The sequence below is a fragment of the Rhinolophus hipposideros genome (assembly GCF_964194185.1).
Source record: "Rhinolophus hipposideros genome assembly, chromosome: 11".
Classification (NCBI taxonomy): domain Eukaryota; kingdom Metazoa; phylum Chordata; class Mammalia; order Chiroptera; family Rhinolophidae; genus Rhinolophus; species Rhinolophus hipposideros.
Genome location: NC_138057.1, coordinates 38,132,494 through 38,155,249, shown reverse-complemented (window position 1 = coordinate 38,155,249; position 22,756 = coordinate 38,132,494). Strand labels below are relative to the sequence as shown.

The 22,756-nt window shown below is 35.2% G+C and overlaps 1 protein-coding gene across 4 annotated transcripts in view; it reads right to left on the bottom strand.

Annotated features, from left to right (window-relative positions):
• Window positions 1–22,756, bottom strand: part of LOC308505279 (uncharacterized protein C9orf85 homolog) — a 149,263-nt gene that overhangs the window by 95,245 nt on the left and 31,262 nt on the right. For 2 of the 4 annotated variants that reach the window (XM_081067227.1, XM_081067229.1), the window contains exons 3-4: window positions 12,322–12,435; window positions 11,674–11,821 (exon numbers count right to left, since the gene is read on the bottom strand). In XM_081067227.1, the coding sequence (XP_080923353.1) occupies window positions 11,674–11,821; window positions 12,322–12,435 (262 nt within the window). Of the gene's footprint in view, window positions 1–4,590; window positions 5,998–9,741; window positions 11,822–12,321; window positions 12,436–22,756 lie in introns of those variants that run through there. The other 2 variants (XM_081067228.1, XM_081067226.1) reach the window with 2 other exon arrangements.

Genomic DNA, 22,756 nt, shown 5'->3' with positions numbered 1-22,756 from the left:
CAGATCACCCAGCATGTGGCTTTAAAGTGATAGCTGAGTAATGGACGGTAATTTCCCATCTATATTATGATAAGGGTTCGTTTCCAATGGGTTTTTGTTCATTCTGCTAAGTGACTCTGGTTTTCATTTCCCCAACACATTTTTCTTCCCTGAATGCCCTTCCAATATGCCCTGTTTTGACAGTCACTGGCTTAGAAAAATTTGCAAGGATTTGTTTCTCTGTTATAGATTGATTCTTATCTCACCTTGATTTGTTAGGATGCATTTGACCTCCTGTCACTGACAAGAGAGGTGGTGAGGTCTTTTTCTGCAGATAATAAAGAACAGGCAGGGGTGGCCAGATGGCTCAGTTGGTTAGAGTGTTAGCTCTCAACAACAAGGTTGCCGGTTCAATTCCCACATGAGCCCTGCACAACTAGATTGAAGGACAGTGACTTATGCTGATGGGCCCTGGAGAAACACACTGTTCCCCAATATTCCCCAATAAAATTTAAAAAAATTTAGTGGTAATGACAATGATATGATTAAGAAATAAAAAATAAAGAACAGTTTTATTTCTTAGATTCTATTGCAAGATTTGAAGAGTAGGGAAGAGATAACAGAGGGTTGCTTTAAGAGAATCAATCACTCAAATGTATGCTGCACAATGTGTGCCCTGGACACAAACAAACATTCAAGACAAACAAGGGCTTTACATATATACAGACCATGCCATTGCCTTCTCAGCTTGGGGGCCACATTTTAACATAATAACGTAAAATCAAAGTGCTATGTTCATCTCTGGTGACCACAGATGGCATGAATAATATGTCTACTGAATGATGTGTCAATTACTTCCTTTGTGTATTACATTTCAATTTCTGTAAGTTTTATTATTGAGGAATAGCACATAGTAAAGTTCACAAATCTTGAGTAAAACTCTCTCTCTGTAAATATATAATATGTACACATATATATGGTACATGTACATGTATATATGTATATAATGATCACCAGATCAAAAAGTAGAACATTTCCAGCACTCCAGAAGTTTCCTTCTGCTCACTTTTAGTTATTATCACCCTACTCTCAAGGGTAACCACTATTCTGACCTCTATCAACATAGATTAATTTTTTCAGTTTTTCATTTAAATGGAATCATACAGTTTTTCTATTTTTTGTGTCCATTTGTTTGGGGTTTTTGGCTCATCATTAAACTGTGAGAATCAGCAGTGTCACTGTGTACCTCATTAGTTCGTTTTTATTGCTGAGGAGTATTCTATTGTATGCATATACCACAATTTATTTATTCATCGTATCACTGAGGGACATTTAATTCCTTTGAATAAAATTGAACAAATTAGAAATGAATATTCAACACATTGTACTCAGATATACATCACAGAATAATCGCTTATCGGGTTAGGAAATACATTTTCCTCCTCTGAGAATATCCAGTGGCAGAGTTTTGAAAATGCCTTTCCTTCTCTATTATAGCAACACCTAGTGGTCTAAGTACAAAACCTGCAGGTTTGGATGCGAGCATTTCCATTTGGGAACAGTGACTGTTACTAGTAAAAGACCTCAGATAGTATTTAGATGTCCATTAGAACTGTGAAACAATGTCCTGGCCCCGCCAGAAACCATTTAAATTAGAATCTTTGGCAGGTAGAGCCCAGGATTGGTAGGTTATAAAAGCTGTCTAGGTGAATTTAATGTGCAGCAAAGGCTGAGAACTAATCTAAGACTAGTGGTTCTCAAAGTTTTGTGAATATCAGACCCCTGGAGGGCTTGTTTGAACACATTGCTGGGCCCCACCAGAGAGTGTGTTTCAGTATGTCTGGGGGGGACCAAGAATTTCCATTTCTAACAGTTCCCAGGTAATGCTGATGCTGACACTCTGGCGGCCGCATGATGAGAACCACTGATCTAGACCAACTCTGTCATTTTAAACAAGGAGAACCTGCAGGCCCGGCAGTCCAAAGTAATTTGAGGGAGTCATGGAGCCAGTTAGTGACGAAGTTATAATTAGAAGAGAGCCTCACAATCATGTTCCCTCATCTGATAGAAGCGAAATTGAATCTCTCTTAATATTATGTCATCTGAAGCCATGCTAAAAGAGAGAAGGACCACTTCCCCCCACCGAAACCAAAATAGATGTTTAAGGGGTGGGTGAGGGTAATTCTTTTCTATAAACCTGCAAAAAGCATCCTGAGGAAGCGAGAAGATCACATACAGCAGAACCAGCATTTGAGGAGGACAACAGGGATGGAAAACGGAGGCTATCGGGCTCCTTTCGGCAGCTTGAACTCTGACCACTGCTCAGGAAAGGATGCGTCTGCCCTCCAGCGCGGCTCTTGCTCCTCCTCTCCTTCAGCTACCTTCAGAAGGCTGACATGCTACAACCCAATGGACCACGTGGTCACAAGTCACCCAGTCAGGAGACTCCTTGGCCAACTGTTTTCTTTCACATCTCTATTGTAGCACAAGATTTAGTCTATTTTGCTATATTTCCTATGACTTCTAAATCTCACCCACATCTGCCCCTTACAATAGAAATTTTCCAAATATGGGCAGCTTAGCCCTGCCAGGGACGGCCCAGACCCGAGGTTTACACAGCTCTGTGCCTAAGCTTCTGCAGTGCCTGTTGCCCATCCTCCTAAGTGTGCCAGGCACGCTGTAATGACACAACGCACTAACAGCTTGGACCTTGGCCCACTGAGCCATTTTGACCTGCCTTAGTGGCTCCCTGAGCTCCCTGGTATGGACATAGCAGGACAGCTCTACCTGTGGGGCCAGAGGATCTGTATTTTAAATACACATCACAAATGCTTCTAATGGAACCCAAGTCTGGGGACCACTGCCCAGGAATCATTAATCTTGGTTGCTGGGTTTTATGTGGGGGGGGGGGGTCGCGGTTTAGTGGCACTATACAGTGATTTTCGCAGTGTCCACACTTCTGGGCAGTGGAGAAAATATTTTTGGCTAAGGAATCAAGCAGAAATTACCTCATTCTACCAAATGGGAAGAGAGGAGAGAAAAAAAGAAACTGCATTGGCCAGAGACTACAGGTGCAGGATATTTGCATGTAAGATATAAAATGTTTTCCATAGAAAATAACTGATAGACTCATTTTAATAAGGACATAAGCAATGACTGAAAGGGTCTCTGATGTGGAGCAAAAAGGCAGCCAGTCCAGAGATGAACAACAGAACTTGGGAAAAAGAAACAAAAGCACACCGTAATGGGGATCTAGAACGGACCAAAATTACTTCTGGCAACGACAGTGATTATAGAACCATTTCCTTCGGAAGAACCAGAGGCTGATGTGAGAATCCATGTCATGGCTTTTATCATTTGCTATAAATAGTCTTCATTACTGAAGGCAGGTCCAGGTACTTTTTCGTTTCCCCTCACCAAGTCCCTAGTTGAACCGCCCCCTCCAACCGGGCGTACTTATTTACACACCCACAGATACACACACATACACCCCGGGCTCCCACTGTGACTTAAAAGGAACGAACGCCATTTCTTCACATTCTCAGGGGATGCCGCTTTCCTCCCCTCCCCCGTCGGAGTGGACACGTGTCCACAGTATCCCCACCACAGAAGAAACCCAAACTTCCTCACAGAAAATGTCACACTAATTTACCTACTGAGGCAATGTGCTGGACTCCATGCTCTCTACAGGTCTCCCAATTCCAAACATCTACTCAAACAAAACTGCACACACCCTGGTTGCTCTAAAAGTTTCATACGTGAGGTAGCACGTAGCTGGGAGGGAGCAGGGATTGTGTGTCAGACGTCAGGACTCCAAACCTCCATGGCTACCACAGGGATCACTGTATCTCCACACTGTTAACTTCTTAATGTGAAGGGTAGTATTTTTTTAAATTGAGGTATATTTTTTTATATAATACATATAAATAAAACAAGCGACAGACTGGCAGAAAAATATTTCCAAGTTATAGCTGATAAGAACATACATATACACACACACACACACACACACACACACACACACATATACACACACATATATATGGAACTCTTACAACTCAATAAGAAAACCACCCAATTTTAAAAGTAGGCAAAATATCTGAATAGACCTTTCAACAAAGAAGATATATCATTGGCTGGTAAGCACATGAAAAGATGTTGAGTAGACATTATTAGTCATTAGGAATACACAAATTAAAACCACAGTGAGGCTTAACACCCACTAGAATGGCAATAATCAAAATGGACTGACAATTACAAGAGTTGGTGAGAATGTGGAACCTCTTCAACGTGGAACCCTCACACTTTGATGGTAGGACTGTAAAATGATGCAGCCACTGCAGAAAATAGTTGGTAGTTTCCTAAAAATTAAACATAAATTTACCATATGATCCAACTATCTCATTCGTAGGTATATATACCTAAGAAAAATGAAAACATATGTCCACACAAAGGCTTCCTATGCAAATGTTCACAACAGCATTAGTCATCATAACCAGCCATAAAGTGGAAACAATCAAAATTAAAGTGGGTAAACAAAATTAGTATGTCCATACGATGGAATACTACTCAGAAATAGTAAGAAGAGAATAATTAATGAACTGCTCACACATGTTACAACCCGGATATATTTCAAAATGTAATGTTAGGTGTAAGAAGCCAGACCTAACCACTACACATTTTATGATTTCATTTACATTAAAAGCTCATAAAAAGCAACTTTGTAGACAAAGAAAGAAGATTGTCTGGGGTTGGGGGTGTGAATAGAACGTGACTAAAACTGGGCATGATGGATCTTTGGAGGTGATGGGAATGTACTTAAACTGGATTGTGGTGAAAACTGCATAACTGTAAATTTACCAAATCATAGCATTACACATTTAAAATGGGTGAATTTTATGCTATATAAATTATACTTCAATAAAGCATTTAAAAAGTATAGAGATGGAATTACCACTACATCATGGAAACAGCTTTTATAGAATTTTACAGAATTTACAGCACAATAGAGACTAACAGTTTTATCAGTGGTTCCCGACCATTTTTTAACAGCAAAACCAGTGACAATCCTGAATACCTGAATTGAATCTTTAGTATAAATTGAGGAAATACATAATTTCAAGAACACTGCAAGCTCAGTAATAATTTTAATTGAATTTGCCTTTAATTAATCACAACTATATATAAAAATAGTAAATATGCAAGACATTATTCAATCGTAAATATGCAAGACATATTCAATCTACTGACAATGCAGAATGCACATGTGGATTCATAGGCTGCTGGCAAACTGGTAGGATCAGTGTGAGATCCCCGAGTTGAAACTCCCTCAAAATCTTTTCGCCTCTTAATGCAACATTGAACAACAACAAAATTACGACTTTCAGTTCAATTCCATGGTGTTTTTAGTCATTTCTGTAGGCAGTTTACAGCAGGGAAAAACATGACTGACTTTTGGACTATAGGTATGTCCCATGTGTGGGCAAAATGTACTCGATAAGTGAATCATAGAAAAGAAGTCACATGATTGGAAAACTATACAAAGGTTGACTGGTCATATGTTTGTCCAAATACATAATAGAGCTGTTTCGTGGATTCCTGTTTTGTCTTTAATCTATCCCCTAGGGCCCATTTCAGTTATAACTGGTTGGGTCTCCACAATTCTACAGTGCAAACCTTATATTAAATGATTGTGACTATTCAGAAACAACATGCCCCACATGATTTCCTTCCTCTGGGATTTTCATTTTCTGTAGGATATCCTGTCAACTTTACCAACAGTGGCACAGCAGCAGTAAATATTTCCAGAACTACCAATTGAGGACTTCCTACATATAAACCAATCACTTGATAGGATCTGAAATGTACTGTTTCCATTGCCAAGAAATGGATTCCCAAATCATTTCCAAATTATTTATAAGAAACACTTGGTTCTTTCAGTAAGTCTTGTTTTTGTCACTGTCCACTGGCAGCCACTCGCTCTGCACCTGCCTTGTTCAGCTGGCAGCCACAAGTGTTCTAAAGGCGAGAAACAGGAGAAACTTACTTTAATTCATTGTTCAGTTACATTTCCAAATAGTATATTCAGTATGCTTTGGGGTAAAGTATAATAGGTACACTACTCTCCGTGTTTCCAGTTGTTTTGTACATTCTTAGTGCATTGTTTTCCCAGAATAACAATTGGACCTATTGCTTTAGAGTACTTCACCAGAAAACATACTGTGTGTACTATTGGGAAGTGTAAATAGTTTTAAAGTCAGTTTATCTCATGTTTCCTGACGTTGCGGACATGCTGTAATATCCTCTGCTAAGGGACGTCAGTTTTGTCCTGTAGAAGACCATCTTTCCTAACCTTAGCAGGTCCTGGCAATACCCACAGGGCCAATTCATTTCCTGTTATCAGTCATTTAGATTGCTGTTCCCCATGTGACCATGATTTTTGTTCACAATAGTAAAATATAAAAACTCTTTTACAGATTAAATATATTCCGCAAACAAATTCACAACTAGATTAAATAAAGTGGAATAGATAAGGTCATACTCAATTACACAAAAAATTTTATTTATAAATATGCAAATTTATAACTTAAAGTTCAGTATTAGTAATAGAATATGCTTTTCTAATTCACTTTCTATTTTAAATTCATTACATAATTTCAAAATATACAATTTTTGATCATTTGGTTTACTAAGGTTTCTCAGAAAGTTTATGTGTGTGATATTAATTGCATTCAGCAATATAATATTGCAGGTGTTATGATTCATATAAGGAAATCAAATCATGGGGGGTGGAGAATAAAAGTGATTTGAATTCCGTTGCAGTAGCTAAAAACCTAAGCACCCTCCAATGATGCCTGGAACCCAGTTCTTCAGGAAAAAAGCTCTCAATTGTCTAAAATAATGGAAATGAAAGCATGACAGGACTGTCAGCAGAGTCCTGGAATACTGGTATGGAAAATAATGGAGTTGTCCAGTCAGCAACTCACACTAATGTGCAGAATAGGTTCTGGGACCAGATGATTGCATAGGTTCAAAACCTGACCCCAACACTTTTTGGCTGTATGCCAAATTATTTATCCTCAGTGTCTCATCTATAAATGTGAACGGTGAGAGTTATCACTGCACAAGGCCACAATGAACACTAAATGAGCTTATAATGTAAAGGGCTAAGTTTAGCACAGTGCCAGGATACAGTAAACACTCAATACATGTGCCCCTTGCCTTCCGGGACACCCTTTCTGTATTCTCCTACTTCTCTAGTCACTCCTCAGTCTCCCAAGCTGCATGTACACAGGAACAACTCCAGGAGTCCTGGCAGAGAACAGCTGCTAGGAGCCTGAGAGCTAGGCAGAGACTTCAGAGGTCACACAGTGCTAGAGTCTAGGCTTACATATACCTTGGTGTACACCCTTGGCATTAAGACAAGACCCCAGAAAATACATGGCTAGGAATAAAGGCAATAGTTAAGGAGTAAGACAAAGGAATAAAGAATTCTGGAAATAAATGTTAAACTAAAATAGACCACCCCTAACAAAGCTAACTCATGTTTTAACAGGATCAAGGTGATCCATGGTAATTTATTTTAGAGGAAGACTATCACCCACAATTTCTAGCATATAACAAAAATTACCAGATGTGCAAAGCAGGGGAAAGTGACCGATAATCAAGAGATAAAATAATCAATAAAAGCAAACAAAGTGAACAAGGACTTCAAAATAACTATGATTAATATGTCAAAACATAAAGATGTACAAAATAGATAACATGCAATATTTTAACAGAATTAAAATCTATAAAAAAGAATCAAGTGGATATTTTAGAATTGTAAAATTCAGTATTTGAAATAAATAATTTATTAGATGGGTTTAAAAGCAGGCTGAACACATTAATTCTATTTATCTAGAAGACAGAATTAATAAATACAAAGAAAGTACAACAGAAAATATATAAACTGAAGCACAGAAAGAAAAACATGAATGGAAAAAAGAAAGCAGAGCATGAGAAAGACTTGGGATACAGTCAAAAAGGTCTAACAGTAAATGTAACTGGAGAGCTTGGAGGAACGGTGAAAATAAGAAAAAGTGGCATTTGAAGAAATAATGACCAACAATTTTCCAAGTCTGTTTAAAGACACTGACCAAAAGATTGAGGGAACTCAGAAAACCTTAAGTAGCATAAATGAGAAAACGACACCTTACACATCATACTCAAATGCATGAAAACCAAAGATTAAAAACATCTTAAAGCAGGTTTAATGTGACCCTTCTTTCCATCACCTCCCTGATCTCTCAGGACTCTCCAGCTTAATCACTCCTTTCCTTGCTGTTCCGTGAACACACCTGGCACAATCTTGCTTTAGAGGTCTTGCAGTGGCTATTTCCTCTGCCTGAAACATTTCCCCCATGTCTTTCTGGATACTTTAAAAATCATAGCCCTTGGACACCCTCAACTCTATGCCATCCATGTTCTTAGAACTCCAGTCACCCTACCATACCTTATTTTTTCCCATAGCACTTTTCACCTTCTAATATATAATTTACTTATTATGTTTATGGCTTATTGTCTGTCGCTACCCACTGAAAATTTATCTCAGAAAGGATGGGTACCTTAGTTTCGTTGGCTGTCGTATTCCATGTATCTTGAACAGTGTTTTGCACACAGGTGCTCAATGGTTATTTGTTGAATAAATGAATGTTACCTATTATTATTATCATTATTACTCCAAGCCTTTTACTCACCAAATAACTTGTTCATGTCATATCCTTCATATAATACAGGTTTCTCTTTTTACCTTTAGAAATGCTTTTGATATGTAATACAGTGGTACTATAGGGCAGTAGTTAATAAAACACTCTAGAACTATATAGCATGGATCTGCAAGTAACAGGATTCCATATATATACACACATTCTACATTCTATTTACATGGAATATATATACATATATAACTTTTCTTTTGCAGAATGTAGGCAAACAACCAAATTGATGTCTTCATTACTACATTATTAATTACACACACACACATACATATGTATTTTTTTAAGAAGGACACAACTCACAGTGGCCCATGCGGGAATTGAACTGGCAACCTTGGTGTTATTAGCACCATGCTCTAACCAACTGAGCTAACTGGCCATCCCATACATATATATATATATGTATACATACATACATATATATATACATACATACATATATATGTATGTATATACACACACACACCTATATACACACACACATATTAAAGTATATGTATACATATATAAAATCACAAAGTAGCAATAATAATATCAATAATATCGATTGCATAGTGCTCTTATAGATTCTAAGCATTTTACCCAGCAATGCTTCTACCAACCTCATGGAAACCAAGGCACAGAAAGATTAATCTGTACCAAGTCACCCAGCTAGTAAGTGACTAAACCAGGATTCAGATCCATGCTGAGTTCCAAAAAGAAAACATATACATATATATACATATATATATATATATATACACATATATATATATACATATACATATATATATATATAAAATATTAGAAAGGATAATTCCTAAAGAAATAAAAGTGAATTAAATATAACAGTGAAATTTAAGTCTGTTTAAAAGAAAACAAAATGTTTCTTAACACTAACGAATGAAATGCAGATATTAGTATATGTCACTAGGTGATGCTCTTTGTTAAATTTCTGTTCTGGTAAAGTAACCTGAGGAATTATAATTCACTCAGATGGAAAAGAACTTATGTTAGGGCTAATAATAATTTAGTTATCTCTTTAATCACAAGTTACATAGACAGAAAATAAATTTATATGCAAAAAGGTAAGTCACACAAATTGGGGAAAAAACTTTCTGTAAGACTATAAGCTTAGAATATTGAGACTTCCCCTTAATGAACACAGTCCCTCTCTTCACTTATTTTTCTCTTTCTCCATTATGTCTCCATTTTCTTTAATGTCTTCATAAGATTTTATGAACTAGTAAATACAAAGAAAGTACAACAGAAAATATATAAACTGAAGCACAGAAAGAAAAACATGAATGGAAAAAAGAAAGCAGAGCATGAGAAAGACTTGGGATACAGTCAAAAAAATCTAACAGTAAATGTAACTGGAGAGCTTGAAGGAAAGGTGAAAATAAGAAAAAGTGGCATTTGAAGAAATAATGACCAACAATTTTCCAAGTCTGTTTAAAGACACTGACCAAAAGATTGAGGGAACTCAGAAAACCTTAAGTAGCATAAATGAGAAAACGACACCTTACACATCATACTCAAAAGCATGAAAACACAAATTATTAAGGCAAAGACATACATTGCACACATATCAAATTGACAGAAATTTAAAAGTCTGCTACGAAGTGTTGGAAAGGATGCAGAGCACTGGAACTCTAATACATTGCTGTGAGGAAAGGAGATGACAATCCTTCTGGAAAGACAATTTGGCAGTATTAGTTATAGAGAAGACATTTACACCTGATGCCCTCTACCACTGCTATACACAGATACAAAAAGGTGTACCAACAAACAAGACACGTGTACCAGAAAACACATATAACTATGCTCACAGAGGTATTGTTTTTAATAGAAAAAAAGTTAAGATAACTCAAATGTTGCTCAATATTGGAGAGTATAAATAAATTGGGTATGCATATACAATGGATTAAAACACAGTCATGTAAAATGGACAAATCAGAGCTCTTGCAACAACATGGATCAATTTCACAAATTTCATAATAATGAAATAAAGAGATACAAATTAACATGGATAGTATAAATTTGTTCATAAAAAGTTTAAAATCAATGCCTGCCACTTATTTTCAAATGGTTCAGCAAATAAAATATACATCCATGTCCACCTATTCAGATACAAAGAAAACATGGCAAAATGTTAAATATGAATCTAGGTGAGGAGTACAAAAGTTCATTGTACCATTTTGCTATTTTTCTTCATGTTTGAGATTTTTCAAAATAGAAAAAAAATCAAACAAAGTTAATTTATACTGTTTAGGAGTAGTTTCAGTTTCTTCATCTGGGTGATAGACATGTATGACTTATCTTTATAATTATTTATTAAACTATACATACATATTTTATGCATTTTTCCATATGTATATTTCACAAAATAAATGATAAAAAATATGATAAGGTATATAAAAATACTTTCAAAGAAAAATTGCTATATATTTGTTAAACATTATTATTTTAGAAATAAACTTTTTACTTTATAACAACCAAACAAAAGAAAGGAGCTCTTATTACGTAGGCCATTTACTTGAGATCAATTTATCAAAAGGTACATAATGAGTACCAACTTTTGAGGCTACTAATATAATAACGTTGTCTGATTTTTCCATGAGATAGTTCTTACACAACCATTAAACTGAATCTTGTTTACTTTGTGTATTTTTCTAAATAATTCCCATGAATGGCAATATAACTCAATGCTCATTTGAGCAGATATGTTAGCATATGCTACTTAAGAAATTATTATAAGAAAACTCTAGATGAAAGTTTTATAATTATTCAAATATACACAATTTATATTGTCCATGAATAAATGTTGCCATTTTTTACAGGTTTTTCCGATTTCCTCACTAGGATTTCACAGTATTTTTTTTGTGAAAGTATGACTGTAACAGTCAAAAGTTGTTAAGAATTTCATATTTTCAAACTCTGATTCAGTTATGTTCACCTGTTTGTCATCTTCTTCTGAGTCATCTAAATCAATATCAAAATCTAAATCTTCATCACTTTTTTCTTCATTTTTGCTGCAGCTTCTTCTATGCTTGGAACGTACATTATTTTCAGTATTTTCTGTCCTTTCTGGTTCTTTATTAAACCTAACGATGGAAGAAAAAACTTCTCTTTATTTCTCAGGCTTTCATTATTTAAGTGTATAGATTGAAAAGAACTTTACACTACATTCCTGATTAACAGAAGCCTAGTGAAATAAGTATAGAGAAAAAGATACTTAAAGACGAACTTAAGATCCAACCAATTATAATACTGCTGTCAATAAAGTAGGCTGAAACAAATTAATACATAGTGCCCATTAAAGAAAAGCAGTTATATAATAAGAAAGTCTTTTGTAATGGTAATGAATGTGAACCTCATAGATAAACATTTTAATTTCCTAAAAATGCAATGTTTCACTTTTATTTTAACAATAGAAAAATTTAACAAATAATCAAGACTTCTTTCCTGTTAGCTAGAGAAAGTCTACATTGGTGTGACATATTGCAACTTAAGACTTTTAGAGCTACTCAATGTTTCTTTTTTTAAAAATTCACATATCAGTTACTAAAAGAGTAAAATCCCAAACATAAAAAGAAATACTCACAGAGTAACAATGTCTTCTTTCTTTCCACACTTTGCACAGACTTCAAGTTCACAGGCACATGGTCTACACATTATGTGATAAGAATCCTTCACTGTCTTTTGTAAACATTTAACACTGAAAGTGGAAAATGAAACCAACTATTAACTTTTACTAATTACCTAAGATTTATTTGATGAAATGAGGGGGTGTAGTTAAATGCATAGGTGAAAAGCCTAAAAATCAAAATACCTAGATTTTAACTTCAGTTAGATATTTATTTATGCCTTCAGACTAATTATAAAACATCTCTAGATAATAGTTTGGATGCAAAATAACAGTACTTGAGATTTACGTACTTTCTTAAAAGCTTTTACAAAATGTCATCAGTGAATACTGATACTTTACTTCTTTCTTTCCAGTTTGGATGCCTTTTGGATTTTTTTCTTGCCTCATTGCTCTGGCCAGCACTTCCAACATTCCGCTGAATAAAAGTGGTGAGAGTGGCCATCCTTGTCTTGTTCTAGGTATTGTTCCTGAAAAGTTTCAGCTTTTCACTGTTGAATGTGATGTGAGCTGTGGGCTTGTCATATATGGCATTTATGGTGAGCTACATTTTCTCTTTACAGCCACTTTGTGGAGAGTTTTTATTGTAAATGGATATTGAATTTTGTTCAATACTTCTCCTGCATCAAGATGATATGATTCTTGTCTTTCATTCTGTTAATGTAATACATATCACCGACTGATTTACAGATGGTAAACTATCCTTGCATCCCTGGAATAATCCCACTCGATCGTGGTATATAATCTTTTTAATCTAGTGTTGAATTTGGCTTGCTAAGATTTTGTTGAGGATTTTTACATGTGTATTAATCAGGAATATTGACCTATGATTTTCTTTTCTTGTGGTGTCCTTGTGTGGTTTAGGTATCAGGGTAATGTTGGCCTCATAAAATAAGTTTGGAATAGGTTCCTCCGATTCTATTTTCTGGAAGAATTGAGAAGGCTTGATATTAATTGGTCTTTGAATGTTTCGTAGAATTCACCAAAGTGAAGGTGTCTAATCCTGCACTTTTGTTTGTTTTTTTCCAAAAAAGACATACAGATGGCCAACAGGTTCATGAAAAGATGCTCAATATCACTAATCATCAGGGAAATGCAAATCAAAACCACAATGAGATATCCCTTCAAAAAGCTATTATCAAAGATTAGAAATAACAAGTGTTGGCAAGGATATAAAGAAAAGGGGACCCTTGTGCACTGTTGGTGGAAATGTACATTGGTACAGCTGCTATAAAAAGAGTATGGAAGTTTCTCAAAAAATTAAAAACAGAACTACAATATGATCCAGCAATTCTACGTCTGGGTATCTATCCGAAGAAAATGAAAACATTAACTCGAACAGATATGCAAACCCCCATGCTCACTGCAGCATTATTTATAAAAGCCAAGAAATTGAAGCAATCTAAGTGTTCACTGATGGATAAATGGATAAAGAAAATGTGGTATATACATACCACATTGAGTATTATTCAGCCATAAAACTGAGTATTATTCAGCCATAAAAATGAAGGAAATCTCGCCATTTGCAACAACATGTATAGAACTTGAGGGCATTATGCTAAGTGAAATAAGTGAGATAAAGACAAATGCCATATGATCTCATTTATATGTGAAATCTAAAATTAAAAAGCAAAATCAAAACCAAAAAATCTAGTTCATAGATACAGAGAGCAGACTGGTGGTTGCCGGAGGCAAGGGGGTAGAATGTGAGAGAAGGGGATCAAAAGGTACAAATTTCCAGTTATAAAATAAATCAGCCATAAGGATGTAATGTATAGCATGGTGACTATAGGTAACACTACTGTACATATTTAAAAGTTGCTAAGAGAGTAAATCCTAAAAGTTCTCATCACAAGAAAAAATAATTTTGTAACTGTGTATGGTAATAACTGTTAACCGGACTTACTATAGTGATCATTTTATAATGTATACAAATATCAAATCATTACATTGTACATCTGAAACTAATATAACGTATGTCAGTTATACCTCAATTTGGATTTCCAGTCAAGATTGCGAAGTAGGTAAACGCTGTGCTTACTTCCTCTTACAACCACATCAAAATTACAACTAAACTACAGAACAGACTTCACTGAGAACTACCCGAAGTCTAGCTGAACCAAACCCTTCCAACTAAAGGTTCCCACAGAAGGACTATAAGGGAGCTCCCATAAGACTGTCAGCTGATTTCTCAACAGAAACTTTGCAGAAGGAATTGGCATGAAATATTCAAAGTGATGAAAAACAAGGACCTACAACTAAGATTATGCTACCCAGCAAAGCTATTATTTAGAATCAAAGGACAGATACAGAGCTTCCCAGACAAGAAAAAGCTAAAGGAGTTCATCACCACCAAACCAGTATTACAAAGAATGTTACAGGGACTTCTTTAAGACGGAAGAAAAAAGATACAAAAAACATGAATAAAATAGCAATAACTACATATCTATCAACAATTACTTTAAATGTAAATGAATTAAATCAATCAAAAGACAGGGTGGCTGAATGGATAAGAAAACAAGACCTTACACATGCTGCCTACAAGAGAATCATTTCAGACAGAAAGACATACTTGTACATAGACAGAAAGTAAAGGAATGGAAAAAGATATTTCATGAAAATGGAAACGGAAATAAAAAAAAAAAAGCAGGGGTAGCAATACTTATACCAGGCAAAATAGACTTAAAAGAAAGGTTATAATAAGAGACAAAGAAGGACCCAGTAATCCACTTCTGGGTATTTTTCTGAAGAAACCCAAAATGCTACTTCGAGGGGATGTATTCATCCATATGTTCATTGCAGCATTGTTTACAAAGGTCAAGATGTGGCAACAGCCTGGGTGTCTGTTGATGAATGAATGGATAAAGAGGAGGTAGTACACATATACAATGGGATATTGCTCAGCCATGGAAGGGAATGGGTTCTTGCCATCTGCAGCGGCATGGATAAGCCTGGAGGGTACTGTGCTGAGTGGAGTGTAAGTCAGAGAAAGACAGATGCAATGTGATTTCACTTATATGTAGAATCTACGAACAAAATTAACAACAAAACAGAAACAGATTCATAGATACAGAGAACATTGTGATGGTTGCCAGATGGAAGGGAGGTTGGGAGAGTGGATGAAAAAGGGGAAGGGATTAAGAAGTACAAATTGGTTGTTAAAAAGTAATCATGGGGATGTACGGGATAGCATAAGGAATACTGCCAATAATATTGTAATAACTCCATATGTAAAATGTCTGATGGATACGACATTTATCGGGTGATGGGAGGGGATTTGAGGGGCAGGGTAAAATAGGTTAAGGGATTAAGAAATAAAAATTGGTAGTTATAAAACATTGGATATAAAGTAAAGCACAGGGAACGAAGTCAATAATATGGTAATAACTATGTATAGTGCCATGTGGGTACTAGTCAAGGGGATCACTTCTTGAATTATATCAATGTCTAACCACTATGCTGTATATCTGAAATGAATATAAAGTAATATTGACTGTCAACTCTAACTGAAAAATTTCAAAATGGGGGAAAAAGTTGAAGAGGAATAAGTCCAAATTTCCAGGTATAAAACAAGTCACGGGGATGTAACGTACAACACAGGGACTACAGTCAATAATACTGTGATAGCATGGTACAGTGTCAGGTGGTGGCTGGACTTACGGTGAGCATTTCTTTAGGTACATAAATGTTGAATGACTATGGTGTACCCCTGAAACAGATATAACTCTGTATGTTTGCTATATTTTAATTAAAACCTTTAAAAAAAGAAAAGAAATTATACCTCAATTTACAAAGAAATTAAAAACTTTTGTGCATCAAAGGACATTATCAAGAAAGTGAAAAGAAAATTTTACTGAATGGGAGTAAACATTTGCAAATCATACCTGATAAGGGATGTGTATCTAGAATATATAAAGAACTCCTAACTCAGCAATAAAAAGACAAGTAAACTAAACTCAACTAAAGATAAGCAGAAGATATGAATAGACATTTTCCCAAAGAATATACCTGGGGTGCCAAAAACATATATACAAGTGGACACTTTGGTCAACGATGCCCAAGCAGTAGTTCACCATAATCAGAAGTGTCTAGACACTGATGGTAACCACTTTGAGCACCTCTTGTAATTGCAGAAGTCAAACGTGACTTGCATTCATCTTTTGTTATTGGTATATATTAAGTATTACAATTGTAATACAGTTTTCCTTTCTTAAAATGTGTATACATTTTTTTGGCACCCTCTGTATATAAATGGCCAGTAAACACATAAAAAAGATGCTCAATATCACTAACCATCAGGAAAATGCAAATCAAAACCACAATGAGGGCCGGCTCGGTGGCTCAGACAGGTAGAGCTCCATGCTCCTAACTCCGAAGGCTGCGGTTCGATTCCCACATGGGCCAGTGGGCTCTCAACCACAAGGTTGCCAGTTCAACTCCTTGAGTCCCGCAAGGGATGGTGGGCAGCGCCCCCTGCAACTAAGAGTGAACACGGCACCTTGAGCTGAGCTGCTGCTGAGCTCCTGGATGGCTCAGTTGGTTGGAGCGCATCCTCTCAACCACTAGGCTGCTGGTCTGACTCCCGCAAGGGATGGTGGGCTGTGCCCCCTGCAACTAGCAACGGCAACTGGACCTGGAGCTGAGCTGTGCCTTCACAACTAAGACTGAAAGGACAACAACTTGACTTGGAAAAAGGTCTGGAAGTCCACTCTGTTCTCCAATAAAGTCCTGTTCCCCTTCCCCAATAAAATCTTCAAAAAAAACCAAAACAAACAAACAATGAGATACCCCCTCATACCCACTAGGATAATTATTATCAAAAAGAAGGACAATAACAAGTGTTGGTAAGGATGTATAGAAATTGGGATATGTGTATTGCCGGTGGGAAACTAAAAGGTATGGTCACTTTTGAATACAGTTTAGCAGTTCCTCAAAAGGTCAAATACAGAGTTATTATATAACCCATGGACTGCATTTTTAGATATATATCCAAAAGAATTGAAAACATATTTGCACACAAAAACTTGTACATGAAATTTTATAGCAGCATTATTTGTAAGAGCCAAAAAGGTGGAAACAATCCAAATGTCCACCAATTGACAAATGGAAAAATAAGATGCACAGCTATACAATGGAATATTACTTAATAAAAAAGAATTAATTACTGATAAATGTTACAGCATGATTGAAAAAATGCTCAATGAAAAAAGTCTAAAACAAATACTATATATTATATAATTCTGTTTATATTTAATGTTCAAAATCAGCAAATGTATAGAGAAAGAAAGCAAGCTGCAGGGGATGGTTGAGGGCCATAGAGATTGACTGCTAATGAGTAAAGGGTTTCTTTCTGAGACAAAAAAAAAATGTTTAAAAATTGTTGTTGTGATGGTTGTATAACTCTGACATACTAAAAGTCAAAGAATAGTATACTTCAAATGGATGAACTATAGTATGTGCATTAAATCTTAAGCTGTTTTTAAAAAGTAAAATAAATTGTTCAGACATAAGAAAAACATGGAGTGAAAGATACAAGATGTAAGAAATCCACTTTAAACATAAATATATTGATAGTTAAAAATAGGACAGGAAAAAAAACATGCAAATACTAATCAAAAGAAAGTTAGAATGGCTATATTATTATCAAAATGGATTTTCAAGCAAAGAAAATTACTAGGTATAAAAAAAGGATAATAACATGACAACGAAAGGATGAATCTTCCCAAAACACATAATAATCCTAAATGTTTATGCACCTAACAACAGTGTATTAAAATAAATGAGGCAAAACTATCAAACTAAAGAGAAATAGACAAATCCACAATTACAACTAGGGATGTCAATGTAACTGATGCGACAAATAGACAAAAAAAAAATCAGTAAAGATATACAACACCTGGTAGATAGAAGACTATCAGCCAAATTGATATTTACAGAACACTCCACCCAACAAGAGCAATATATTCTTTTTAAATACACATGAAACACTTTCCAAGACAGACCATATCTGAGCCATAAAACCAACCCCAACAAATTAAAAACAAAACTGAAACTTATACGAAGTACGTTCTCTTACCACAGTGAAATTAATTAGAAATCAATAAAAGAAAAATATCTGGAAAATGCCCAAGTATCTATAAATTAAATTACTTCTAAATAATCTACAGGTTAAAGGGAAGTCACAAGGGAAATTAGAAAATATTTTTATTGAATGACAATGAAAACACAGCATCAAAATTTTTAGAACGGAGATAAAGAATCTTAGGGAAATTATATAATTAAATGTTTACATTAAACAAGAACTATCTAAACTACCTCAAGAAAGCAGAAAAAGTAAACTCAGAGCAAACCAAAGGAAGCAATATTGATATGAATAGTAATAAATGAAATTTAAAACAGAGAAATAGAGAAAGTCATTAAAACAAACAACAGGCTCTTTGAAAAGATTAATATAACATAAACACATAAACCAAAGTGATCAGGATAAAAAAAAGAGAGGACAAAAAACAACCAATATCAGGAACAAAAGAGGGGAAAACACTACAGATTCAAAGATCTAAAAGAATAAAAATGAAATTTTACTAAAAACTCTATGCTCGTAAGTCCAACAACTTCATTGACGGATAAATTCTGGAAAGACATACTATCAAAACTTGCTTAAGAACTTTGTAAGGGGTATAAATGATAAATGTCTAACTATTACATTGTTTTGTACATGTGAAACTAATAAAAAAAGAATGCAAAAAAATAAATAAAACTCGCTTAAGAAGAAGTAGTTAATCTAAAAATTCCTCTATCCATTAAAGAAAATTTTAATCATAGTTAAAAACTCTCCAACAAAGAAAACTCCAGGCCCAAATGCCTTCATGATGAATTGTATCAAACATTTAAGAAATAATACTAATTTTACACAAAACGTTCCAGAAAACAAAATAGGAAGAAAAAGTTCCTGACTCATTTGATAAGGCCCTAACATGAAGGCAAAGACAAATTTACGGACCAGTACTTCTAATGAACATACAGGTAAAAATCTGTGACAAAATGTTAGCCATTCAAATCTAGCAATATATAAAAAGGATACACATCGTGACCAAATAAGATCTTTTACCCAAGGGCAAGCCTGATTCAATATTAATATCAATAAATGCAATTCACCGAATTAATGTTCTAAGGAATAAAAACCATTATGATGATCTCAATAGATGCAGAAAAGCATCTGACCAAATTTATCATCCACTCATAATAAAACCGCTTATCATGGACTTGTTCCAACGCTGTTGCTAACCTGTTTTTTGACATCAGAGGGATTATTCATTATGAATTTGTACCAACTGGACAAACAGTTAACCAAGTTTACTATTGGGAAGTGCTGAAAAGGCTGCATGAAAAAGTTAAACGACCTGAACTTTTCGCCAACAATTCACGGCTCTTGCATCACGACAATGCAACCCTCTCAATGGCACTGTCTGTGAGGGAGTTTTTAGCCAGTAAACAAATAACTGTATTGGAACACCCTCCTTACTCACCTGATCTGGCCCCCAATGACTTCTTTCTTTACCCAAAGATAAAGGAAATACTGAAAGGAAGACATTTTGATGACATTCAGGACATCAAGGGTAATACGACAGCTCGGATGGTTATTCCAGAAAAAGTTCCAAAATTGCTTTTAGGGGTGGACTAGGCACTGGCGTTGGTGCACAGCTTCCCAAGGGAGTATTTCGAAGGTGACCGTAGTGATATTCAGCAATGAGGTATGTAGCACTTTTTCTAGGATGAGTTCGCAAACTTAGCTGTCAGACTTCATAATTCAAGCTCAGATATTCTCGCAAAGGCACACAAAAACATGCAACAACAATAATAAACACCACTCAGCACGACACCGCCACACCTCCACACGAACACAGCTGTGAGACATTGATATACAAAGGTTATGAAACCTTACCGAGCTGTTTGTACAGTGCTGCCAATGTAAGCGCATGGTGGCAAGTTCACGAACTTAATTGTCAGACCTTGTAGGTCAATGAGATAAACTCCAGAAATAAACCAAGACATATATCATAAATTGATTTCCAACACAGTACAAAGGGAATTCAATGGAAAAAGGATAGTATTTCGACAAATGATTCTGGAACAATTGGAGAGCCACAAAATTAAATTCAAATATAAACGAAGAATTATACAACTTCTAGAAGAAAGCACAGGAGAAAATATTGGTGGCCCGAGGCTAGGCAAAGATTTCTTAGCTACAACAACAAAACTATGACCAATAAATCCTGATCTTCAAAATAAAAAATTTCTCCCACTCAGGAGACAGTACTAAGAGAATAAAAAGGTCAAAGGCTGGCAGAAAATATTTGCAAAACAACATCTGATAAAAGATTTATACTCACAATATATAAAAAACTTTCAAAACTCAGTAATAGGTAAATAACTCAATAAAAATAATAGCTGAAGATATGAACAGATTTTTTCCAAAGAAGAAATAAGGATGCAAAGTGAGTACATGAAAAGATGCTTAACATCACTGATCGTCAGAGAAGTGCAAATTTTTAAACTACAATGAGATATATAGTTCCTCACTTACAGCTAAAATATCTGCAACTCTCTTATACTACTGGTGAAAATGCAAATTGTACAGCCACTTTGGGAAACAGTTTGACAGTTTCTTATAAACATACCATTCTTAACATACAACCCAGCAATCTCAGTGCTAGGTGTTTATTCAAGAGAAATTAAAACATGTTCCCACAAAATTCTGTACACAAAAATGTCGTGGCAGTGTAATTCCAAATCATCAACAACTAGCAAAACCCGTATGTCCATCAACTGGTGAATGAATGAACTACTACTGGTACACCTTACAATAGAATACTTACTATTCATCAATAAAATGGACCTAACTAGTCACCCACACAACAGGGAATCTCACATCCACTACGCCAGGTTAAGAAGTCAGCGAGAAAAGACTACATACTATATTATTTCACATATAGGATATTCTGGAAAAGGTAAAAGTACAGGGAAAGAAAACAGATCAGTGTCTGCCAGGAACTGGGACTTGGGGAGGAGTGACTATAAAGTGGCATGAGGGAACATTTTGGGGTAATGGAACTGTCCCTATGTTTTTTAATTGTGGTGACAGTCTTACGTCTGTACTCACTGTCAAAACTTATAAAACTGTTGTTAAAAACAACAGGCCAAAATGGATTTGCTTATACTAAGCCCCAAGTCACCAGGGATTTAATGTTAATTTTGGCTCCCCTGGAAATGGAATTTAAGCCAGTCAAAATTAGGAATCGCCTAATCAGCAGTAAATTTGGTAATCTGCCAGAAAAATCCCTGATATCGTTAAAGAAAAGTGATTTTGCAATAACCAACCAGCTTTTTTCTCTAACTTATTCCCGCTCTCTTCTTCCTATAACAGTTCATTTTGTACAGCTCCTTGGAGTCTTTCTCTCTGCTAGATTAGATGCTGTGTGATTCATGATGTTGAATAAAACAAATAACATCTTTAAAATGCAACAAGTTGAATTTTGTTTTTAACACTGTACACTACAAAGGGTGAATTTTACTGTATGTAAATTATACCCTTAAGAGACTTGACTTGGAAAAATAATTAGAATTTAAAAAAAACCTCTTTGAATTACAACCTAAGTTAAAATATTTATTAAAGAATTTCTGTTAACTTATTTGGTATGTTGGTGTTTTGACTTTCCAAACAGCTTTACTTAATCTGCAATAAAAAATAGATTTAAAAAATGTATATCATTAGAACACACACAAAGTTATAATAATCCAAATGGATTAGGAAAATTTTCAGTGTTTTTTGGCTATAAATTTTTAAAGCTTTAAAATAATTTTAAAGAGTCTGTCTTGGTTAGGTTCCTCCAAGGCTTCAAGAAAATTAGAATATTTCTCTCTCTCTCATATATGTATATATATAGTTTCATACCAGGAACTCCTGGGGTAAACCAATCCCTTAAGTATTCAAAATTTCCAATTAAGGGATAAAACTATATTTATGCAACTGTTAAAGATAAAATTTACATGTAAAATAGGTTTAAAAATGGGATATCATTTTGGAATTTGAAGTCAAAAGATTACAGATTCTACATTCTCTAGCCCAACTAGTCCCCAAAACAGTGACTCTTAACACTGGCTCAACACCTGCACAGCTTATTAAAATGCAGATTCATGGCGCCACCTGTAATCAAATCTTGAGGATAGGTCCCAAGAATCTGCCAGTTAAACAAACTCTTCAAGATACTCTTATGCACATTACCACTTGAGAAATCAAACCAGATCAAAGTAGTACTGCCTTATGGGGGATTTCCAGTGTTCTGTTGCTGGTTGAGACTGTAATGACCAATTCTGAGAAGAGAAAGAATTCTAT